This window comes from Zosterops lateralis (genome assembly GCF_965231275.1).
Source record: "Zosterops lateralis genome assembly, chromosome: 12".
Classification (NCBI taxonomy): Eukaryota; Metazoa; Chordata; class Aves; order Passeriformes; family Zosteropidae; genus Zosterops; species Zosterops lateralis.
Window position 1 is genome coordinate 16,272,006 of NC_139772.1, and position 24,110 is coordinate 16,296,115.

Here is a 24,110-nt window from a genome sequence, read left to right on the forward strand (position 1 = left end):
CCATAAATCCTTCTCATCTAAAATCCTCCACCTCACCATCAAAAAAAACCCCACTGACAAGCTTTGATCAGAAAGAAATTTAAAGTAACAGTTCATTCTCTGGAAAAAAGAGTGTAAGAAATTTATGTGAGGAAGAGAAGCTCCCACAGAAAGCCTGACCTCATGAAGCTTGCTGTCTGACCTCTTAAAACACTGCCTGCACCTGAAAAAAAAAAAAAAAAAAAAAAAAAAAGCAACTGGAGTACTTGAAGAATCATTACTGATGGACCATCAGAGGAAGAGCTTGAAACTATAATCTTCAATTCCTGGTTCATGACTTACACACCACAAACAACTAGTTCTAAACACTCAGTTGCAGCCACAGATTCTTTTACTACCAAACTACAGACAGGGTTGAATCACACTTGGAGCTCCAGCAGAGAGTGAAAAGAAACTGCACGTAAACATTGAATTTTGGCACTTCAGTTACTGTAATGCACCTGAGGTGCCATTGACGTGCTCCACCCCAGGAGAGAAGGTAAAACTTCTGGTTCACACAGGTGTTTGTCACCCTCCTTGAGCAGAGCAGATGGGAACCCTGCACTGCTCCCTGCATGAATGTTCCTACACAGCAGGAAACAACCCCCACTGGCCACATTAATACTGTTCTGAGAATCACAACTCTCAATTTCCTTCCCTTTTCTCTCCCTTACCCCTGCAGCTGTTCAGCATCTCATTAGGGGATAGCTACCATACCTGATTAAAATGTGGGTATGAAAAACAAAAGGTGAAATACTCACCCTAAAACAGTTTAGTTACTATATTCACTTGGCCCTCCATCACATTCCCACAGTATTCTCCAGAGAGACAGAAGTGTGGGTATAGAAACAATTTAAGTCATAAAACAAACAAACAAACCAAACCACAAAACAAACACAAACCAAAGGATTTTAGTCTACAGATTCAAGAGAATACACTGAAGCTTCCCCAAAGCTCAGGCATTTTTGAGATAAAGTCAATTTCTTTCCACCCCAAAAGTTAAATGCATCTGAAAATACTGGCTAATGCATTGCTGTAATTCTAGGAACACATTAGAATTCTCCATTAAGAGTCTGCTGGCAGAACACAACATCCATCTTCAACCTAATTTAACTTGGGGGTGACACAGACTTACTCTTCTAGCTGCACCTTGGACAGCTTTAGCTTTACAGTGAAAATAGAAAATACACAAAGCTTTATACACATTACCAGAACTGATTAATGCTTAACAGAACACTCATGAAAAACTATCATCAGGTCTATTCACTATGAAGTTTACCAAATTCTATCATGCTGAGCAGTAAAGCAATACTCGAGCACTAATGTTATATAAAAGGTTTAAATGGAATCACTTCAGTGTATGGCTTCATGCCTGTAAACACAGAAATAGCTCAAATTGCTGGAAGAACAGAAGCTAGCTGGATCAGACAATCTAATAAGCATTACGTTACAGTTTAAAAAACACTATAATCATAATCTTACAACAGACTAATCCTTTCCAGATCAAAAGCAGAGTGAGAGTTCTAAAGATATAAATATGGTACAAAGGATTGCTCAAGTGAAAAATATGGAATCTAAGCATATCACTTTTCTCTAAAACAATGGAAACAATGACTAATTACTTTGGTACTGGAAACAGTGAATAGGAATAAATTCTGACAGTTCATTTTCTCATTGATAGTGTTTTCCTTTAGAGATGGACAAGTGAGGAACCTTTTCCAGAGCTTGCAGGTTTCAGTTCCTTTTAAGAAGTACTCTGAAATTCATACAAACAGCCATGAAAGTGGATGATATAATTGTATTTGCATTGTTACTTAGCCGTTACCTCCTGGCCACATTCAACTTGTGCAACTATTTACTCAAACCTTAGGCTCATCATCTTCTCAACATCCTGCTACATCCCTACTGAAGATTTAACAAAACATTCTGCAGAGAAAGTGTCTTTCATAACAGCATGAGGGATGGTGTATACAAACACTACATAGTCAATGCTGAGCAGCATAACAGTCTGTTTTCACCATGGCATTTTAATAATCATTCAGCAGAACAAAGTAAAAACAGCTACCAAAGTTAGTAAAAGTTATTAGCCAAGTTCAGTAACCTCAGCCGTCCGCAGGACAGCAAGCTAGGATGTTACACTGATGTTAGTAACTGATGTTACTAACATCAAGTTCCTCAGGGTCCTCTCCACACACATCCAGCTTCAAGGGAGCAGAATGCCATGTTCTTCAAAACCAGATCCATTAGCAGAGCAAGAAGCATAAATTCACTCAATTCTATTTTACTACTACTGTCAAGTTTCACGTGACAATATCGCCTTTGCTCACAATAACTACAACAGGAACAACTAAGGCTTAGTAATCCAGTAACTTGATATTTGCTGAAGTGTTGAAGTGAAATAATGAGTAAATGAGGAGCAGCTCGTTACTCAACCAAACAATTTTTCATCTCAGAGTAGCAGATAGATACACGTACAAACTTTAGCAGAAATGTATCATTCTAGCAAACTGCACAGCTCCACAAAAAAAAAAAAAAAAAAAAAAAGGAAGCAATTGTTCCTCAGTTCTTAGTTAAGAGGTTTTAGGGTTTTTTTTAAACAGAAGTGCTTCCCCATACACCTTAAGAGCGCCACTTCTTAGAAGGAACAGCATAAAGTAAGCATATTTTAGAGCTCTTTACAAGCAAACAGGAATCTAACAGGGGAATTTAAATAGACTCAGTCCAAAAACTCAAGTTACCACTCAGTTCCTGTTTTACCAGCACTACTATTCCTCAGTTATTCTGCTTTTGGGCAAAAGTTACAATCTGAACTTGAGCCCTACATCAGCATTCACCTCAAAATACAAGCAGAAGATCACTTCTTTTTCTGAGCATTTAAAAATTTTAAAGAATGAGTGTTGAGCATCCTGTGAAGAACACCTAACACATTCCAGTACACCTTGCTCACCACGAGGGAATAAGTAAAACTATTCCTATCCCTTTTAGATTCAGGTTCAGCTTGTACTGATTTCTGTGAAATGGAAGTATGCAAGAGTAACACCTTTGAATTATCAGATTATAGAGTGATGAATTCACATCAGTCAACTCAAGGCTCACTAGCAACCAGTGAAAAACTAAGTCTTATCATCCCAGACCATCAGCCTGACAGCAATGGAACAGAGTCTGGAAAGGAGAGGCCATGAGCATTCCAGGAAGATGTTAATTTCCCTCAGCAGCTCCCTTCCAGGTACAAGCCTCTTCCACTGAAGGGTTAAGAGGTGGCCCAGGATCTCATGGCTTGGGTTTTGCCTGTACCCAACAGCCCCCAAGCCTTTTCCAGGCCTGGCAGCTCTGGCCCTGCCACCACTGCTCCCCTCCTCGGCCTCCCCCAGACCCTGCAGCACCTGGGCTTGTACCAGATCCTTGTGCAGCTCCTGGTGAGCCTTGCCTCAAACCCCAGAGCTGAGCTCACCCGTGAGCAGCAGCGAGAAGGTTCACCCTTTGTATCTGAACAGTGCATTTGCACTATTTTGACACATCCTCACTTGTCCCAGACTTGAGGGCTTGACTCACTCCCCTCACTTGTTCCTTTCCTCCAGAGGAAGCACATTTCAATGTGTGGATCCCTCAACAGCCAAGCTTCCCACTTCCATCCACCTACTTCAACATTTTCAAGAACATCTTGCTTGTCATTAGCCAAGTATCAGGAACGAGCTGCATTCTCTTCTCACGACAGGGTAGATCCTGCTGGAGTTCCAGTTCTCACAGGTTTAGAAATCTACCAGAGCGACTGCAAAGAAGTTTCATTCTTTGGCTTGCCACTACTGAAGCGGCATTACTTCTCTGATAACCAGCCTGAGCCACTCAAAGCAAGCCCCAGAACAAAGTGCAAGTGCTCTTCAGTGAACCATCAACAGCTACAAGGAACATTCAGAGGGAGAACATTAACAACAAATACACAGCTCCCACAACAGCTTCTCAAACAAGGATGCTTCCCTCAAATACCACTGAGCTATATTTATGGTCACCTCCTCCTCAGGCTCTCAGAGGTTTCTGCACTTTGGTACTTCACTCCCCTTCTCTGGCGGGGGAGGGAGGGGGTGGCAAATTCTTATGGAGTTGAAATACACAGAGGTTTCCTTAAGCCAAATATTTTCATTTATTTAGGCACCAGTGTAAGGGTAAGAAGGCTGGAAAAGAATTCAGCAAGTAAGCTCTAACTAGCAAAATAAACTACTTTAACCACTACTGGTGGTGTAAATGCTACACAATGCAACACATAACAGCCTAAGCTAATTAAGAGCTTCCTGAGAGTAAACATCATGATACAGAAGTATCAGCCTAACCTGCCCCCACAATATAAATTATGATTCTTCCTATGGATCAAATTCTCCCACCACTACAAGCAAAAAGCAAATCACAGAATTCAAATAAGCACACAATTTATCAGTGATCAGGGAGAGGGAAGGGGTTGATGTCCCATTTCATTTTCACTGTATTTCACCCTTATTTTCCTTCTTCACCTCACAGTGGCTTCAAACTTTCCCAAGCCACAGCAGTCTACAGACCAAACTTAGTATATGAACTTACTCTAAAAGCAAGTCCCTCAGACAAGGCTTACCAACCATTTAAGGAAAACAAACCTGCATTTACCTAAAATTCTACCTAAAAGTATTAAAATAAGGCTGTAACATTTAATTAGTGATGTTTAAGATGCATCACAGAATACTTTGCAGTTTTACGAGTACTGCACAGGAAGAACGTGGTCATTAACATCTATTGCAAGAAAGCCTTGCCACAGAACCAGGAAATACATTTTTTCTACGACTCATTAGCCTGCTTCCTAAGTCAGTCAGTTCTAAGGATTTTTACCTCCATCCTAATAGTTTTCCCAGGACAGTATTTTGGCTAGTCAGCATCTTGTTTGAAAGCAGTATTAAGACTTGGATTTTCAGAACATCGTGCCCAACAGGCAAACAACTGAATTTTAAGAGTTCCCACAATCTAAGCAAATTGTATAACTGCATGCAGCTGAACTTAAATTAGAACTGATCTAAATAACAGGCTCTTCCTACATGACACACCTAAAGATGTGCTTAGGCATTACCTGATACAGATCATGACTGCTGCTACCTTCAGGTTTAAACAGTCACATGTTTCTGAACCAATACTCCCTCCCTCCCCAGAAACAGTCACAGAAGTGATGTCCAGGTTCTCACATAATTTCAGTGCTCTGTGGCAGACTTTAACACAGCTAAAACAGACAGACACACAAATATGCATAATTTAGTCAGCAATAAGCTTAACACTTATGTCACATAGGACTCCAGATTCAAACCCAGAGCTAATCCTTTTTCCACCTGACAATGATTAGGCAATTACAAGACTTCACTTACAATCAGGTCAAAATCATCCCGTGTTTCTTTATTCCTACAAAGAAACATGCATGACTGATTTGCTTCTTCTAGGCTACAAACATGCAAATTGGCAGAGCTACTCAGTTTAGTTAGTAGTAATTTGATAATCTACACAAAGTTAAGAGGACATTTCTTCCAGGCAGTAAGTAACCTGCAGCAGAAGCTATGCAGGTTTTGGAACTAGGGCCAAAATTAAAGTAAGATAAAACATTAATGAACAGAAAAACCCAGCCAGTGGAGTCCAAGCTACCACAATCCAGAAAGAGGAACAAAGGCCAGACAAGACTGTTCAGGCTGGGCTCTGCAGCAGAAAGGCAGTCTGCCTGGACTCTGCTCCTCAAAGCAAACTATCGTGCTCAGAACACACATTGCCTTGCAAGGGTAGTGATAAAAGATAAAGGAATGGGTCATGCTCCCCTTCTTGTGCGACTCTTGTGGCTTCACAGCTTTTTCAGGCGACTGTAGCATCACAAAACCACTCACCAGCTACCCGCAACCGCTGGGGCATATGTGATAACACATGTTGTGAGAAGCAAGCTCTGGGGAAGCCACTTGGGCAGACACAGCAGGTGCTGGAGACAACACAGCTCAGTTCTCCAAGGGGCACCGCTCATCACCCCGCCCCGCTGGGCGCCCCCCAGCCCGGCACGGCCTGGTGCCACAGCGCTCACCGTGCTGCACCGCCAAGGGCGGCTGCGGAGCATCGTCACTGACAGCCAGACCGGGCGTGCTTCCTGCACTGCCCCGTGTGCCACACCGGGCTGGAGCTGCCCGCAGGTGCCCCGGACCGCCCGCCGGCCCCTCCTATGGGTGACAACAGCGGCGACCCCCTCCACCGCCGTTGCCGGTGCTGCGACACACGGGACAGCCGGGGGGGCGGGCAGGACCGACCTGCCGGGCACCCCGGGGCTCCGCACGCCCTGCCGGGCACCCCGGGGCTCCGCACGCCCTGCCGGGCACCCCGGGGCTCCGCACGCCCTGCCGCAGCGGTCACTGACCGGGGCCGAGTGTCCGCAGGGCCCGGCCCCGCCGCGCTCCGGCCCGGGCAAAGGCCGAGCGGCCACGGCCCCGCCACCGCCCAGGCCGCGGCCGAGCGGCTCCCGGGGCACGGCACGGCACGGCACGGCGGGAGCGCTCCCCGCTCCCAGCCCGGCGGGACGGTCCTGGTGGGAGCCGCAGGCTGCCCGGGGCGGGAGCGCTGCTCACACCGCCACCCTCGCCTCCCCGCTCCCCGGGGCCGCCGCCTCCCGCCTCCCCCGCCGCCCCGCGCCCCGGCCGAGCCCTACCGGGGTCCAGGGCGGGCCCGGCGCGGCCGCACGAAGCCAATGGCTGGGCAGAGGCGGGAGGAGCAGGCTCGGGGCCGGGAGCACCGCGGGATCGCTGCCTGCGGAGGCGGGGCCTGCGAGGGCTTATAGCGCCGGGCCGGGCGCTCCCGCCCTGTGACCGCCCAGCTGGGGCCAGTTAAGTGCCGGCGGCGGGGACCGCGGGCTGCCCGGCCGCCGCTCCCCAGGGCTTTAGCCTTGGCTTTCTTGATTTCCTATTTCTTTCTCCTGCACCCTCGGCGCTCGGCACTTCTCAAACAGCAGCGCCCCGCGGATCGCGGCGCGGGGCGGGCCGGGCCGGCGGCGCTGCAGGCGGCGGGGGCGCGGGGGGCGATGCTGCCCGCCCGGCGGGGCTCCCCGCCGCCCGCCCCGGCTCCCGCCGCCGCCTGACCCGCGGGCACGGGGTGCCGGGGCCGGGCGAGACCCGGGGGCGGCACTTGCCATGTGCGCTGGTAGCGCCCGGCTGCGGCAGCGCCCCGGGCCCGGCAGCGGGTGAGGCGGGGCGGCCCCGGGCACGGCCCCATCGCCGGCACCATGGTGAAGGAGGAGTGCAAGGCGCTGCTGGACGCGCTCAACAAGGTCACCGCCTGCTACCGGCACATGGTGCTGACCATCGGCGGCACCTCGGACTCGCAGAACCTGCGGGAGGAGCTGAAGAAAACGCGGCAGAAAGCTCAGGAGCTGGCGGTGGCCAACAGGAATAAGCTGACCACGGTCCTGAAGGACAAAAGCGTGAGTAAGGAAGATAAAGCCGAGTTCGAGAGGCTATGGGTGATTTTCTCCACGTGCCTAGAGATCCTGGAGATCGACATGAGGAGAGCCCTGGAGCTGGGCCACGAGTTCCCGCTGAACGTCCCCAAAAAGCACCTGATCCAGACGGGCATGAGCGGGGGAACCTCCGGCGTGGCCGCCCGCGCCATGAGCGTGCAGAACATGAAATACGAGGCCGAGCACAACATTGACGTGGTGGATTTGAAAGACCTCGAGAACGAGATCAACCAGGTAGGAGAGATGATGTACGAGATGGAGATGAAGGTCAATGTCCCCCAGTGGACAGTAGAGGCTAAGCAAGACCCCGGGGCTGAACTGAAATCCACCATCAGCGTGGGCGCCTCCTCTATTGGCATGATCTCCGTGGAGGAGAATAAATCCTTCTGCGATATCAGCAAGGTTCTAGCTGGGATTATTTTCACTGCTGTGCTCCTTATCGCTATTGTCCTGGCGGTGTGTGTGGTAAAACTGTCTTAGGGCGGTGGGGCAAGCTCTGACCCCTCTCCAGCCGTCCCTGGAGTGTTCCATGCCTCACCTTCACTTCCAGAGTGTGTCACTTGGATGAGCTGAGAATTCTAAACGAGCACTTGGAAGAACAAAGCAGAACTTTCGCCTCTGGATATCCTAAAATGCACTATTTGTTTCTTCGTGCTTTTTGAAGAAAAGGGATGCAAATCAGCCTGCAGAATAGAATGTCTTCGTTTACTGGACTTGTAACAGTTAAGCGAAGTATCAGGGTATTATCACTACTGGCTGTAACAGGGATTTGCCTGCTATTAATAGGTCACTATTCTCAGAAGCCTGTGGTTTTTGTTCTTCACTAGGCTCTGGTGTTTGCTGCTGGTCACTGTTTACAGTATTAGAGGGTAATGTAAATTTGATGGCTAACATGAGTGTTTTGTCTGACCAAGTGAATAGATTACTTCTTTTTTCTCCATCAAATACAAAAAGTGTTTCTTGAGCGGAGGAAAGGGGTAAGGATGAAAACCCCAATAAAAGAATGTAACTAACCTCTATTTTAAATAAGTTCATGGTTGGGGAGGGGGGAGAAAACTGAATGTTGTTTGATACCAAGTACTGTTTGTTGATTTAGACTGGATTGTACTGAACCCGGTTGCGTGAATTGGCACAGCATATGTGAATGACTAATCGCTTTCCAAATCTAGATAGAAAAAAGAAAGAGTTGCATATTCATAAAAAAACTAGCAAGCCTCATGGTTTTCATTCACATTTACCAAGATTTTGTCGTTCCCTGCAGAAAGACTGATTCTTGCTACTGGTTCTAATTTTTCTTTCTGAAGCAGAAATTTGCACCCCACGATTAACTATGAAAACAGGAGCAATGAATCTACCCACAGCAGATGCAGTAACACGGGAAAATAGATTTTAGCAAACAGAAATGGTAAGTGGAAGCAGACCTTCCCAATGGGATTCTCTCCTGTTGACAGGCAGGGATTGATGCTTGTATGTGTACAGTCACATTTCTGCAAGCTCCCAAATTGCAGAAATCCAGACAAAGCTAAAAATGTGTCTCAGTTTCATATCTCAGTCGTGTCTGATTAATCATCTGGGAAACAGGAAGCCTGTAGGATCGGTCCCATTTGATACCAATACAATTGTGGAAGTGAAATGCAACAGCATAAAACTTTGCAGTGCTTCCCTGTGGAACTGTCAACATTTAAATGTAAAACTGTGGGAACAGACGCTTACTTAGCAGAGAAGCTTTACAATATTTTGTAAAAAGGATTTATGTGTTACAGTATTTATTATTTACTAATGGATATACCTTCTAGTGCTGTGAACACACACTGTCTGTTCAGGAATGCTTGGTACATGTGCTACAGTGCCATAGGTGTATGGGGCACTCCACAGCCAAATACAAAGACCCCAAAATATTGAGGGTTTAAGAAGACATTTTTCCTCATTGATTATTACAGGCACATTATCAAAAAGTAATAATCAGACATGTTTTGTGAACAGTCTTCATGTTCGTTAAATAAAATTGACAACATGCATAAACACCTAATATTTTTTAATATTTTTAGGTTAAGAACTAAACATACTTCAAAAAATCAGCAAACAGTTTATTCTTTAAAATTTTAAAGAATTGGATTTATTGGGGGGGGAAGTGTATTTGAATCTGGTCACTTGTAGGTGAGGAAAAAATAGTAAGTGGGGGTCTGAATTCAAAGCTATAGACTATCCTTATGTTGAAGGATAATGTGAGCTCTGCACATTGGTCCAGTCTAACTCCATTCTCTCAGGAATTCTGAGTGTTACAAGACAACTCCACATTCCTTTCTGTTGTGTTTCATTCCATAGAATACGTTTTATAGGTAGTTAATCTATGTCTGTAGAGATCCCTGACAACTTTCTAACAAAGCCAGGTCTGTATTTATCGGTGCTACAGCTCCAGCCTGCCTAGACAAGGTGTAATTGCTGAGTGTTCATTTCAATTGGATGATCTTCTTTACAATCACAATAAGTAAACACATTTAAGGAAAATGCAGCAAAAGCTACAGGAGAATGTACCTGTTTGGATTGCCACCCTTTGGCATTAAGGACCTGTGGATGCTTTCACTTCTTGCACTCTCAGGTCACAGGAAGGTAGAGAAGCCATTGGGCTCTATTTTGTGCTTCCTGAAAAGTCCATGTACCTTGTGAAATCAGACCATTTAACCATGTGTTCTCAAACCCCAAGTCATGAATGCAAGTCTGCTTTCTGGTGGACAAGTATTTGTTACAATGACAACATTCATTATCTTTTATCTTGGTATCTTCCACACACCTAACCATAGATAAACAGTTTATCCATGCTTAGTTGTGTAGAAGATTTTTTAAGATTAAGTCATCTTCAGAAGCAAGCCTCAGTGGGTTGGTGAACCGTAAGTTTTCTGTCCATTGCAGTTTTGGTGGTGGGTTTTTTTTATTATTTGGGTTTTCTAATATAGGACTCAATATAAATAGCCTCTATGTACGTATGAATATGCACACAATGACTATTTAAAGGATTGGCCTTGGAAAAAGAATTTTCAAATCTTAAAGCTGGCTGCAAATTAATTCATCATTAGTATATTCCTAAAAATCTGTATCATTTTATATTTAGGCTCTCTGAAATTACTAGGTTAAGTAGAATTCTAACAGAGAATTGGCACTGTCCACATGGATAAAGTGCTGCCATTCATCTCCTGCATGTGTTGGTTCCACGTGACAGAGTCTGGCACGACAGTGCACAAAACCAAAACTAAATGAAACCACCATTGCCTAAAAGTACAGAGGCTTCCTTTAAGTTAAGAAATAGAGATATAGGTTTGCAGTCTTAATTTTTCCCCCTACTGGAATGCAACTGGAAGGAGACTGGAAATGCTGCTTTGTAAGTGAAAAATGGGAATTCATACTTCAAAATACTCTATATTGAAACAGCATGATAAAAAAGCACATACTCTCATGTTGATTGGTGAGAATATAATTATAGTACAAAAGAAGATGGTCATTGCTTAATTAATATCAGTATTGATCTACTTCAGTTCTTTTGTCTTTATTCACAGAATACACACATTAAATTTGCTGGATACTAAAATTTTACTCCTGACTTGAATTACACTGGTTTTGCCTGTGCATGGGTGGTATTTTCTACACTTTGAATATTGCAAACCTGTTTCTGTCACTATTTATTTAACTTAAAATAAAGTACTTATAACTTACTGGTTTGCTTGCAGCAGTAATTCAAACCAAACAAAATCTGTCAGAGCAAGTCCAGAGGAGGCCACAAAGTTGATCAGAGGGATAAAGCACCTCTGCTGTGAGGAAAGGCTGAGAGAATTGGGATTGTTCAGCCTGGAGAAGACAAACTTTGGGATGACCTAACTGTGCCCTTCCAGTGCCTGAAAGGAGCTGGCAAGAAAGATGGAGAAAGCCTATTTACAAGGGATGGAGTGACAAGGGGGGTGGCTTCACACTGACAAGTTGGTTCAGATGAGATACTGGGGAGGAATTGCTCCCTGAGAGGGTGATGAGGCACAGGGCGCCCAGGGCAGCTGTGGCTGCCCCATCCCAGGAAATGTTCCAGGCCAGGATGGACAGGGCTTGGCACAATCTGGTCTGGTGGAAGGTGTCCCTGCCCATGGCAAAGGTTGAAACCAGATGATCTTTAAGTCTCTTCCAACTCAAACCACTCTATGACTCTTTGAAAAGCTAGAATATTAATACATCTTACCTGTAGTAGGCTCTTTAAGACTAAAGTTCCTGTTTCAACACAGTAATAAAAGTAAGGTGCTAAGCCCTCTCACTAGTTTTGTTAACATAAACACAGCCTTCTCAAGCCCCCAAAGTTGACTAGTGATGTAGCTTAACTTACACTGCCAGGGAATCCCTGCCTCAGGAAACAGCTACAATAACATTTAGGCAACAGATGGTGCTGCCTTCAGCCCTGGTTGTCCAGTGTTAAGTACAGAACCATTGGCTTGGACAACCTGAAAACCAGACTAGACTGGACTAACAATTGGATGCTCCTTGTGTTAGGATCCAAACTCTGCCACTCTCAGCCAGCAAAGCTGGCATTTACTTTAGCAAAAGATATACATGACCTAAGGAGTGTGAAACTTGGTCCTGTGCTATTGGTAGCAACCATGAACAACAGTTGTATCAAACTATCAGAACTGAGTCTGTTAAATGCAGCAATTTGTAATCTCATTCCAGGATTTCCAGTCTATCACCATAAAAACCCATTACACTGTTTTCTAGTTTAGTAACAAAAGGAAAACAGGACCATCATTAAAGTGATTCTCTTGATGTTGCAAACAATGTGACATCAAACTTCAGCACTATGAATATAAAATAAAATTAGTTTCAAAATTCTTCATGTAATTATGAAAATACTTTTTACAGTAATGCAATTATTTAAAACTGGACTAAATGACTGATGTAATTAGCTTTCAGATTAAAAATTAAACACGTGCTTATTGTTGGTAGAGAGGATTGGTTACAGGTTTGCTTCTCCTTCTCTGGAAGGTTTGTGTTGTTTATGTTCGCTTTCCAGAAATACCTTCTAGTTAAGTGCTAATGGAACTCCTGGTCAACATATTTACCCTTCACAGATTTTCATTATGTAAAAAGTCATTCAGTAAGACCAGTGGATTACAGATCTCTAAGTGCTTTCTCCCAATACGATTATATAAGTCTTTTAATGCAGGAAGAGGCCTGGACAAAATAGTTCACACGTGAGCAGCATTTGCTGCAGTAAGTGTACAATAAACGTGGGATTAGAAAAGAATGTCTTTCATATAAAATTATCCATGGGTGTTTAGGGAAGAACAAAAAAAGGAAAGGAAGTGGATGTATGTAATAAATACCATAGTTTGCTTTTAGTTATATACAACAGCATCCCAATGTTAAACTACAGCTCTTCTATAAAAAAAGGAGTATCTTGTGCCCAATGGGACAGAGGATATAAAATATCCCTGAGTGGAACTGACTCCATTCTCTTATTAACTCGAACAGAGTAAGAGTAAAAATATTTTGATTTGCTACATGTTTTTATCCATTTTACAGAAGACAATCCTTATCTCCCTCGGTTTCACGCTACAGATGACTTTCTCCTGAAGAAGGCAGTCCCACAGGGCTGGATTCCATCATCCATGCTCACAGCTTGCTGCTGTGGTACTGGGTGCAGGTGGGATGTAGCCTTAGCAGCTGCCACTGCTGAACCTGTGGGGAGGTGAAAAGTCACACGGCATCTCACCAGCCTCAGGGCTCTGGAGGATCCTCTCAGGCAGCCAAGCACGAGCGTTCCATGCTGGGAGCAATGTGACTGCAAAGCCACCTCGGCAAACACAAATCCAATCACAACCTCTCTGAAACCGGCACCCACAGAGGCCACTCACCAAATGCAATTATGTTTATTGCTCAGTTCCAGTCATTTGTGAGAATATCTAGAGATTTACCAGAGTGAAACTGACTTGTCAACCCTCCACAGGCTCAGGTGGGTTTTTCTTCTGTTCTTTTTCCTTGAATTGTATGTTTTATTTACACTGCATTGCATGACATTATTTATCTTATACTTAAATCTCCACCAAATTAAACAAACTCGCAAATCCTCTCAAAGCTAGGTATAACTCAGCTGCACAGAAATGGAAGTCACAGCTGTGGTATAAATCTGGTCTGTTATTTTGATCATTTCCACTGTGCATGAGATTATCACTGGAGTCTCTGATCAGTCAAGGCTGTCTCACACACAAATGTTCAAATAACACACACAGCTGAACTCACTGATGTGCCACAGCACTAAGAAACCACACAGCCAAAAAACTGACTTTAAAAATCATGGAGCTTTTGAAAGAATAGTAAACCTCTTATCTTACAGTCATCTATAATTGTCTTGGGGAAAAAAAAATTCAAATGCAATTTCTTTTTGTGATCTAGAAGAATCTATACAAAAATAGCATAAACCTTGGGGAAAGAAAAAGCAAACAAACAAGAAAGGGGAAATAAGAAAAAAAAGACAAAAGAAAATACTTAACTATTTATACCATATAAAATGACTGAGGGCTGCCAGAGACAACAAACATGATACTCCCTTAGCAACTTAATCTAATATGCTAATTGCAAGTGTAACTTAAGATATACACATTTGAATTCTGGGTCCTGGAAGGTGTGCTCCAGATGCTTCCTCAAACAAGCCACCAGTACTCAGTCTGGCAAGAAATTACATGTGTGAAAATGATTCATGTAACTAAAAGCTGCAGAATTAGAACCATAATTTCCATTTCCATGAAATGTGTAATCCATTATGCCTCTGTTGGAAGTAGAACAGTTCCACTATCTGTAACCCAGTTTTTTTAATCTGCCTAATTTGTTGGAATATCCTTTTGTATGAAGTTAGCTGTTGTTTTGTTTTTCTTTTTAGTCAATCTATATAATGGTGTTATAATTATAAACCTGCATTTTCCACATGTGACATTTATTCACAATCTGGACACAATACTTGAAAACCTATACAGTGAATAATCTATTTAGTTTTCAAATTAATTATTAAGTCTGCCTATTTGTTGATATTATATGGGCTAAACAATCTAAAAGCTTTAGCATGTCATTTGGAAGTGACCTGGAGGTCTTTGAAATACCACTTGAAATAGCTGGAGGCACTTAAAAGATGTGTAGATGGGGCACTTGGGGACATGGTTTAGTGGTGGATTTGGCAGTGCTGGGTTCGTGGTTGGACTCAATGATCTTGGGGTTTTTTCCCAACCTAAATGATCCTGTGACTCTACAATACTGTAAAATAAGCCAGTTTAAGAAGCAGTAGACAAACCTAGTGAAATCTCTGCATTTTTTGATACTTGAAATTGTCACAACTCATTATTGTAGACACTGCATCTGCATGGGGACAAAGATGGAACCAAATTAAACCAAGAACTGACTAAGTATAATCATCTCCAACTCACAAGATAGCTTGGAAACTAAACGATGAAATATTGGTGGACCTTGTTTTTCATCTGAAATTAATTATGACAGTGGTGAGATCTGAACTGACTTGTCTGGGCAAAATAATTTATGCAATGATGTAACAGAAGGAATGAAGTCATTCTATTGCTATGTAGTCTAACCACATACAAAAAAAAAAAAAAACAACTCAGAAAATTAATTTGACAATAATTTCAGTAATTTATATATATATAGTGACCTAAACCTTTTTTTTTAACATGCTTTTTCTTGTAAGCAGTAACTGAACTGTAGAGAAAAATGTTGAAGTAACCTCTGCATTGCTGAAATATGATGCCACAAAGAATTATTATCAGGGCAATAATCTTACAGTATTTCATGTGATGCAACTTTTGCATCACTCAGGAGGCTTTATTTTTCAATACAACACAATCTGGTTTTGAAAACAACCTGAAATACCAACGTAAGTAAACAATTGTATATTCTGACATACAAGAAGCATTAAAGATAGCTGAATTCTTAATTTTTTAGAAAAACACCTTTTTTCCTTTTTTTATCATTTAATTTGGAGGGGACCTCTGACTCCTCAGCCTTCTGACACATTTGACTGAGTGTCACACATGTATCTAGGTAATTCTTGCTATGAGGAGACTTCTCTCCACACTAAAGTGCCCTGTATTCCCAGCCTACAACTTGCCCTTGGAGCAAAATGTCCTTGTGCTGGAATCCTTCCACAGAGTAATGCAATAAACTGGTGTGCTTGATTTAGGATTAGTGATAGATTTTCTCAGATTTTCTTTTTTTTTTTTTTTTTTCTGAAATCACTCATAAAGCTATAGAATATTTAAGTATAAGTGAGGTAAGCTCTGCATTCTAGCAGAATGTACTGAAGAAAAAATCATCTAAATTGGAGATGAAGAAACATCCTCTAGAGATAACCTTACAGCTAATTTGCCTTTAACACTTGTTCTATATTAATGTGAGCTACCTCCAGTAGGTCAGTTATAACTTTGAGGGGGCAGATACACACTCCAAGAGATGATCTTTTCCCTTTCTTAGCAGGAAACTGGAAGGGGGCAAAACATCCCTTTGCATCCTTTATCTTTGCTCACAGAGTTTGTGAGTGTTCATTCTCAGAACCTCCTGCAACCTCCAGTCCTGATAACTGGGTCAGGTACAGACACATGAGATGACTTCAGCTTTGCAGTGAATGGATACTGAACTACTCTTCCTAAGACAATTCTGAAAGGAAGTAAAAAATTCTGCCAGTAATAGGGTGAATCTGCTGACCCTCAGGTAAGGAATGGCACCTTCTTAACAGATTAGTTATATACTCCAGAACTGTGTGGAAAAATGCAGCAAATGGAGTAGGGAAGAAAGTTTACCTTAGCTTGCACTTGGCTGTCTTTGGGCCAAAGAACTGTTCTGGATGCTGAGCTCAGTCCTGAACAGAGCTGTAACCCCAGCCCTGCATTCTCTGGGTGTCTGAGCACAGCACTGTGCCAGCCACACATCCCATTTCCACTCCTCTGCAAGAATGCCCACGGCTCCAGACCCGTGGGGTTTAATACCAGTGGATGTCAATAAACCAGAGGAGGCCACCAGATTGAACAGGGGGACAAAGCACCTCTGCTATGAGGAAAAGGCTGAGAGAATTGGGATTGTTCAGCCTGGAGAGGAGAAACTTCAGGATGACCCAATTGTGCCCTTCCAGTGGCTGAAGGGAGCCTGCAAGAAAGACGAAGAGAAACAATTTACAGGGGCCTGGAGTGACAAGGGGGAATGGCTTCACACTGACTGTGAGTAGGTTTAGATGGGATATTGGGAAGAAATCATTCTTTGTGAGGGTGATGAGGCACTGGAACAGGTTGTCCAGAGAAGCTGTGGCCGCTCCTGGATCCCTGGAAATGTTCCAGACCAGGTTGGATGGGACTTGGCACAACCTGGGATAGTGGAAGGTGTCCCTGCCCACGGGAGGGGAGAGAACCAGGTGATCTTTAAGGTCTCTTCCAACCCAGACCATCCTGTGATCCTATGCTTTGTCTGCCAGGGTTTCCCTGTTTTACATGATAGCACTTGTGAACCTTTGATGCTGTTGTACACCACAATGACACAGACTCCGACCTCAGAAGGCTGAAAATGACTCCTTTATTTTTGGGATGTGTCTCCCTTATATACTATTCTACACAGACCAATTTGATTGGTGAAACAAAAACAAACCTCTTCACTCACATTGGTCAGACCAGAGGGACATCAAGAAGAAGTCCCTCCTAGGGAAAGGATGTAAACAAAGTTTACAGTTACAAAAACACTTCTCTTGTTTACAGAAAATTCCCTGGGAAAAGAATTTCAGAAAACCAAAAGCAGGCACCAACCAGGGCTACAAACCTTCAGACTGTCCAAGAAAAAAAACCCACAAACAAATATTCCAGTTAGAAACTTAAGATAACACTGTAATAATTGCTATTCTCTGGTATCAGATTTCCCTAGATATGTTCTGAAACTATGTTCCTGGCCTATCAGACATTGCATTTTTGCCATGGTAAGACAGTTTTGTATATGTGTTGATATTATATCTGAAAGTGACACCATTCACTATTGGTACATGAGTACTTTCTACTTTCAAAATGCCTTTATGCTGAAATGATCTGACATAATGGACCCTAAATCTTTTTGATCATCCATCAAGCTCATTGGATGTTAAATCTTGAAAAAAACCTCAGTAGTTTATTAATATTTCACCAGTAAAGCAGCTTTTAGGCAAAGCACATTCCTAACAAGATGTGTGCTTAACACAGTGAAATAGTTAACTACATAAACAGTGCAAAAGGCAAACAAATATCAAGATGAATGTCATTTTAGATTCAAAGTGCCTTAGTAGAAAACAACACATTAATGAGCCTTGTGCTTACACTGCCTAAGGTGGTAATTACTGATGAGCAAAAAGGATTAAATAAGTGAGAAAAAGGGCTGCTCAGGTTCCAAGATATCATTCATTGCTTTTGCTTGTATATTCAGTGATAAGCAAGGGAAGGAGAGGGAGGCAGGCTTGTCTGTGGTGTGGCCATTCATTTTAGCAGCACCAGCTGGCTTGGCTGACCTGCTCTGCCCACTGCAGCCAGGGTGAGCTCAGGGCCCAGCTGTGTCTGGGCACACCTCAGGGTCAGTTTTGGATTGACACGACCCATCATCCCACTGCTTCAGGTGCTTCTAAACTTCATTTCAGTTCCAGTGACACACATCTCATGGGCATCAAGTACAAGCTCAAACATAAATCAAATTGAGAGGCTGTCAGGAGCATGGAGAGGGACGTGGCTATTTGCCAAATGCAATCTGGCAGGAGAAGGATTATGGATGGGATAAGGATTTTCCATGTTACACGCAAATACCATTCTTGCAAAACTTCTCATCAGCTTTTTTCTGCTTAGATTTCTTACAAATTAAAGAACGCAGAGGAATCAAAATCAATTAACAAAATAAAATGTTTCCTAAAGGTTCAAAGAACCTTTCAAGGCTTTGCTACCTTGCTGAGTACTTTTTTTTTTTTTTTTCCAGGTAACAAGGTACTTGAAAACCTCAAAACATTAGAGCTCTGTAATAATTAACTACAACGTTACCTACTCTTCCCCTTTGTACCAGAACAAACAACTCGGCGAATGCCACGTTTAACTACAGACCTAAAATGACTTTTGCAGTCAGCAGGGCTTGCCGTGGAGTTGGGATAAGGAGATTTCTGCGGGGCCAGCTGGCGGGTCAGCAGCGGCACTGCCGCACAAATCCCAGCCCTGGCTCCTGACCCGGGGCTGTAACCACAGACCCTTCCCCGGGCTCGGGGAGCTTCTGGGCTCCCAGGGAGCGCCTCGGCATTTACACCTTGTGGTGCTGTAAACACGCCCCGGGCTGTGACCCTCAGAAGCGAGGGCCACCCCAGCCCGCAGCTTCCCAAAGCGACTTAAAGCCACCGCCCGGTTTCTCCCGCCCGCCGCTGCCTCACCCCCCCCCGCATCCCCTAAAGGCCTCCCCGCTGCGGCCGCCCGCACTCACCGGCTCAGGGGGGGGCCCGGGGCATGCCGGCGCTGTCCCGCCTCTGTCCCGCCTCCCGGGGCCGGGCTGTCCCGCCCCGCGGCTGCAGTGGCTCCTCCGGGGGGCAGGCGGCGGTGCCGGTCCCGCTCCCGGTGCCCCGGCCCGGCCAAGATGGGCCCGCGGCTGCGGCCCTGGCGGGAGGCGGCCACGCTGCTGCTGGCGGCGGGCACTCCGGGCCGCCCGCCCCGCTCGCCGCTCGGCGCCTTCGACTACGAGCTGCTGCTGCTGCGCCGGAGCTCCCGCAGCGGCTTCATGCCCGGCGCACACGTGTTCCCGGGCGGGCTGGCCGAGCCCGCCGATTTCTCGGCCGAGTGGCTGGCGCTGCTGCCCGCCTCGCCGCGCTGCGGGCTGGGCCCCGTGAAGCCGCCGCCGCCCGGCGCCAGCCGCGCCCCGCTCTTCGCCGGGGACCGGGACGGCCCGGGCCTGCCGGGGGAAGTCGCCTTCCGCATCTGCGCTCTCCGGGAGACCTTCGAGGAGGCGGGGATCCTGCTGCTGGTGCCGGGGCGCGGGCCGGGCCCGCCGCTGCCCGCCGAGCGCCTGCCGCCCGCCGCCGAGCTCGGGGAGTGGCGGCGCCGGGTGCGGGAGGACGCGTCCTGCTTCCTGCGGCTGTGCCGGCACCTGGGCGGCGCGCCCGACATCTGGGCGCTGCACGAGTGGAGCAACTGGCTGACGCCCGTGGGCAGGGCCAGGGCCGGCCGCCGCTACGACACCGCTTTCTACCTGTGCTGCCTGCAGGAGCGGCCGCCACACGCCTCGCAGGATGACCAGGAGGTGACAGAAGTCCTGGTAAGATGCGGCACAGCCCGGCCGGGTGTCGCCATGGGAGCGGCCGCTCCTGCCCCAGCCCTTCTCCCGCTCCGCCCGGACTGTGTGTGCCCTTACACAGCGAACTGGCTGGAATGATAGAGTCCTGGGGGTTGGAATGGACCTTAAAGATCACCGTGTCCCACCCCCGCCATGGCCAGGGAGGACACCTTCCATCAGACCAGGGTGCTCCAAGCCCCAGTGTCCAACCTGGCCTGGAACACTTCCAGGATCCAGGGGCAGCCACAGCTTCTCTGGGCACCCTGTGCCAGGGTCCCACCAACCTTAGAGTAAAAAAACTGCCTTCTAATATCTAATCTAAAAATGCTCTCTCTCGATTTGTACCCGTTGTACTCCTTGTCCTGTCCCTGCAGTTCCTGACAAAGAGACCCTTCCCAGCTTCCCTGCAGTCCCTCCAGATACTGGAGGGTGCTGTGAGGTCTCACACAACTGTGGTGTCTTCTCCTGATCAGTCAAAGCCCTCCTGATAAAGCTCCTTGAGACGTGAGGAAAGGGCAGGGAGTTTTTACCTGCACGGTGCCCTTGTCCCCTGCACAGCGGGAGCTGCCACATCCCCAGAGATGCAGCTGCAGCAGCTGTCGGGAGAGGGGTTTGGTGAGGTCCTTGTACATGATCCGTGTCACATCAGATCCCTTTCACCGTGAATTACTGTCTCTTTAAAAGGCAGTTGAGAAATACCATTTTTTTACATTCATTCCTTCACTATAGTGTAGGGTTGTCACATCTTAGCGCGCTGGGAGAGATCCATGTGGTATATCCAGGTATATTCCAGGACTGCATGAGATGCTAGTAATTGTTGTCTTTTGGAGTTACTTGGAATATTTTAAGTAACATGCACACTTGGTGGAATAGTCTAGTAAAATTTTTGAAGTTTTGATTTTTTTACCTTTTTGGGGGGTTTTTTTTGAGTGTGTAAAAGTAACAAACTTCATGAAGCTCTAAGAGAGCTCAAGGCCAGGTACATTAAGGTCCTTAAGTTTTTCTAGGATTCTGAAAAGTTTAATTACAAGTTAGAAGTAGATAAGAAACCAGACAGTTCTGCAAAAGCCTACCTAACAACTTTGGTATTGCTTATGTTGCTATATTTATTTCTTTAACAAATACTGCTTCAGAAATTTAAAAGTACCTGAAACCTTACTTTCAAGAGTTCATGTTGTAATTTTGTTAATAAGAGCATAAATCTACTGCAAAAGATTATGCACATATTAAATTCACCACGTGAGATGAAATCAAGATTACCAATAGTTTAAACATGCAGAATTAGAATGAATAACTGGGTGTTCACATTCTGGAAACAATGCTTCTAAGAAACAGATGTTTAGAGGCACTTCTAATTCTCAAACCATCAGTGGCAACCTCTGGTAATAAGAGGTTTGAGTTTAATGTTTTCTGTTGGCTTCAGTAAACTTTTAGTCAAAACAAATGTCAATTTTTAATCCTGGCATGTCTGTGTGTATAATGAAAACTTAATGGGAGAAAAGGAGTAATGTTTATAGATTGCTTATGTTTTTCAATTTTAAGAATGTCTTTGTTGTTACTTTGGTACAGTTTATACATGGCTTTTACTGTGTTCAGAAGATATGGTCTGGTGCAAGCTCCTTTGCTGTATAGTCCTCCTGGCTAAATGACTTTTCAGTTTATTCACACTTTCTATCTGCTGCTGCAACAACTATTTCAAGGCTTGTTTTCATCTTCCAGTGGTCATCACCTCCAGAAGCCATCGAACGCTTTAAGTCTCAAGAGATCTGGTTTCCTCCACCCCAGTTCTATGAGCTCTGCAGGCTGTGCAACTTCTCTTCCCTGGGGGAGCTACAGCAGTTCAGCTCAGCACGGGCTCTGGAGGGCTGTGAGCGCTGGATGCCGGTGATGCTGAGTGCTGCAGATGGATTCATCCAGCTGCTGCCGGGTAAGGACACACTGGAGGGTTCTAAATACGCAGCTGCTCCTGAATGCTGTGTGCTGAAGCCACATGGCATAAACCATCCTTAGCTGTAAGGAAAATACTCTTCTAAGTCAAGTTACTGGATGCTGTTTCTACCTGGTTTGCTACAGTTGTGACAGTGACTGCAGTCAGAGACAAGCCAGCAGATCAGACAGCACGGTTACTTCTTAGTTATCCATAATCTTACTGTCTCACTGTTGTCATTATATGTGTATTTGTGAAGAAATTCTAGCATTTCAGCTTGGTGTAACCTGAAGGATGTATTAGAACTGCTTCTGTTTGGCCCTTTTCAGTGGGAATTGTCCTTTACTTCAGTTACCACGTTGTAAGGAGAAGGGAAACAAGCACAGGTGCAGTATCACACCTCCCAGCTGCAGTGATAAAGCACTGGACTAAAACAATACACTCAGTCATCTTCCTCCTGCCTTTTCTCTTACTTAAGTCTCTCTCATTTCATAATTATGCAGTGTTAGGAAAAGTTGCATATACTATTTATCTTTTTCTGCCTTTCTTAGTTTGTTTTTCATTATGCTTTCCTTTTTTTTTTTTTTTTTTTTTTTGGGGGGGGGGAGGGTGTTACAATTGACCTCTAGGATTTCTGTATTTAGGGTATATTATCAGTCTTGTACAAGACTATAATGCCTTGAGATGACAAAACATTTTTTTCCTTTCCTTAGACACACGAAGAAGTGCTTGTCCTGTTCTCCACCTATTACATGCACTCCTGCCTGCCTAGGCTGTCATTACAGCATATTAATAGTATATTATCAGCAGCCCTGGAACATTCAATGTTCCACTGCAGTGGAACAACTGCAACTCCAACAACAACTCCCAACTGCAGTGTCATTGACATACTTCAGAAATCTGTGGCTCTATCTTTAAATCTGGAGATGTTTAGAGGCAATTTACTTTTGCATTGTGAAATACATTTCCACTGATGTATGTGTCCTGATAAATCCTAAAAAAATTGCCAGTGTCACTCAATGAAAAGGCTGAAAAAGAAGCAATCTTGGCAATCTATAACAAAATCTTTTTTTCTGTCCCCAGGAGATGAGTTATATCCGGAAGATCCAGATTATACTGGGGAAAAGAAAATGGTTATGTCAACAGATAAGAAGGTTGAAGATCTCATGAAAGAGGGTGGGATATTTCACAGGATAGTAATAAAAAACACCAACAATCTTGCTATCTATGTTAATGTTCAAGCAAAATATAAGCATATAAATCCATTGATGATGAATTGTGATAATTCAGATTACAATAGCAGATTATAACATGTCTTTGGTTTAAATCTAGAATATTTTTAATTGTATATGTGTTCACTATGGTTTTGGTGCTTTTTAACTGTTGCCAAATAGTCATGAAAATTTTCCTCTGTCCTGCCAAAGCATGGATATGTCTGTATGTGTGTGCTGTCACATCTATGTGTATCTAATCTCTTGTGTCTTTAAAAACAGCACAGTTATGCCACTGCTGGGTCACAAAGGTCCTCTTCTCACTGAAAATTTAAGTATGTATTATGTTCAGAACAAGCAGAGAAGAGCTGAAGGATTCTTTTACTATGCTTCCCAAAGTTACCCACTAGATAACTGCAATGTGTGTCTAGAAATGAATGAAATCTCCCATCCTTGTATTTGTTGACATTTTCCACTCTATTCTCTTTCATTTTGGGGAAAAGGAATGTATGTATATATACGAATTAACTATAATGCACTTTAAAAAAGAAGATTATAAAGTTAATTTTTATTATTTGATATACTTAAATTCTTTCTACTAATGGTAATAATTCAAAACTACAATTCTCAAAAGTAGACCTAATTTAAACAAAGTCATCTATGGAATTGAGTATATTATTTTTACCAATATATTTTTTTATCTTAAAGTTGTAAGCAATTTAAAAAAAATTAAAAAGTGTAACTTTTTTATCTCCAAAAAGATATCAACAACTTAAGGGAATAATATTCCTCCATGAAATACCTATTTCCATATTCTAACATCCAATTTTTTGCTTCTTAACTACTTTATTAATATAATTGACATTTAAGAACTTCAGAGGAAAGACTGCTGCTTAATTTTTGGTTTGGATTTTTGTTTGGTTGGGTTTGTCTTTTCTTTCGTGCAATAAGTGGAGTCAGTGGAGCAGTTCTGGAAATTCTCTGTCTGGAAGGAGAATGAATGATGACTTCAGATTAGTCCGTAAAGTTGTTCAGAAAGCTTTGTTCCAGCTTTTGTTCTGTGTTTCAATTAAAACCACCTGCAACAATTCCATTAAATAGGTTTGTAGCATTCATTTGGATTTAAAAAATTACTTAA

General features: G+C 44.1%; 3 protein-coding genes across 8 annotated transcripts in view; 2 read left to right on the forward strand and 1 right to left on the reverse strand.

Annotated features, from left to right (window-relative positions):
* Positions 1-19,078, reverse strand: part of ANKRD27 (ankyrin repeat domain 27) — a 56,207-nt gene extending 37,129 nt beyond the window's left edge. For 2 of the 6 annotated variants that reach the window (XM_083870177.1, XM_083870181.1), the window contains exon 1: positions 3,659-5,386. The gene's annotated coding sequence lies outside the window, so the exon portion shown is untranslated. The other 4 variants (XM_083870176.1, XM_083870180.1, XM_083870178.1 and 1 more) reach the window with 4 other exon arrangements.
* On the forward strand, positions 7,248-11,211 carry RGS9BP (regulator of G protein signaling 9 binding protein). The gene has a single exon (XM_083870183.1). It carries the CDS (start codon positions 7,271-7,273, stop codon positions 7,982-7,984), a length of 714 nt encoding a protein of 237 aa, XP_083726309.1. The 5' UTR covers positions 7,248-7,270; the 3' UTR covers positions 7,985-11,211.
* On the forward strand, positions 19,015-24,110 carry NUDT19 (nudix hydrolase 19; the record flags this gene model as incomplete). The annotated part of the gene is given in 5 exon segments (XM_083870182.1): positions 19,015-19,093; positions 19,096-19,131; positions 19,134-19,816; positions 21,554-21,761; positions 22,845-24,110. Coding segments are annotated over 5 exon segments (1,233 nt in total). The 3' UTR covers positions 23,072-24,110.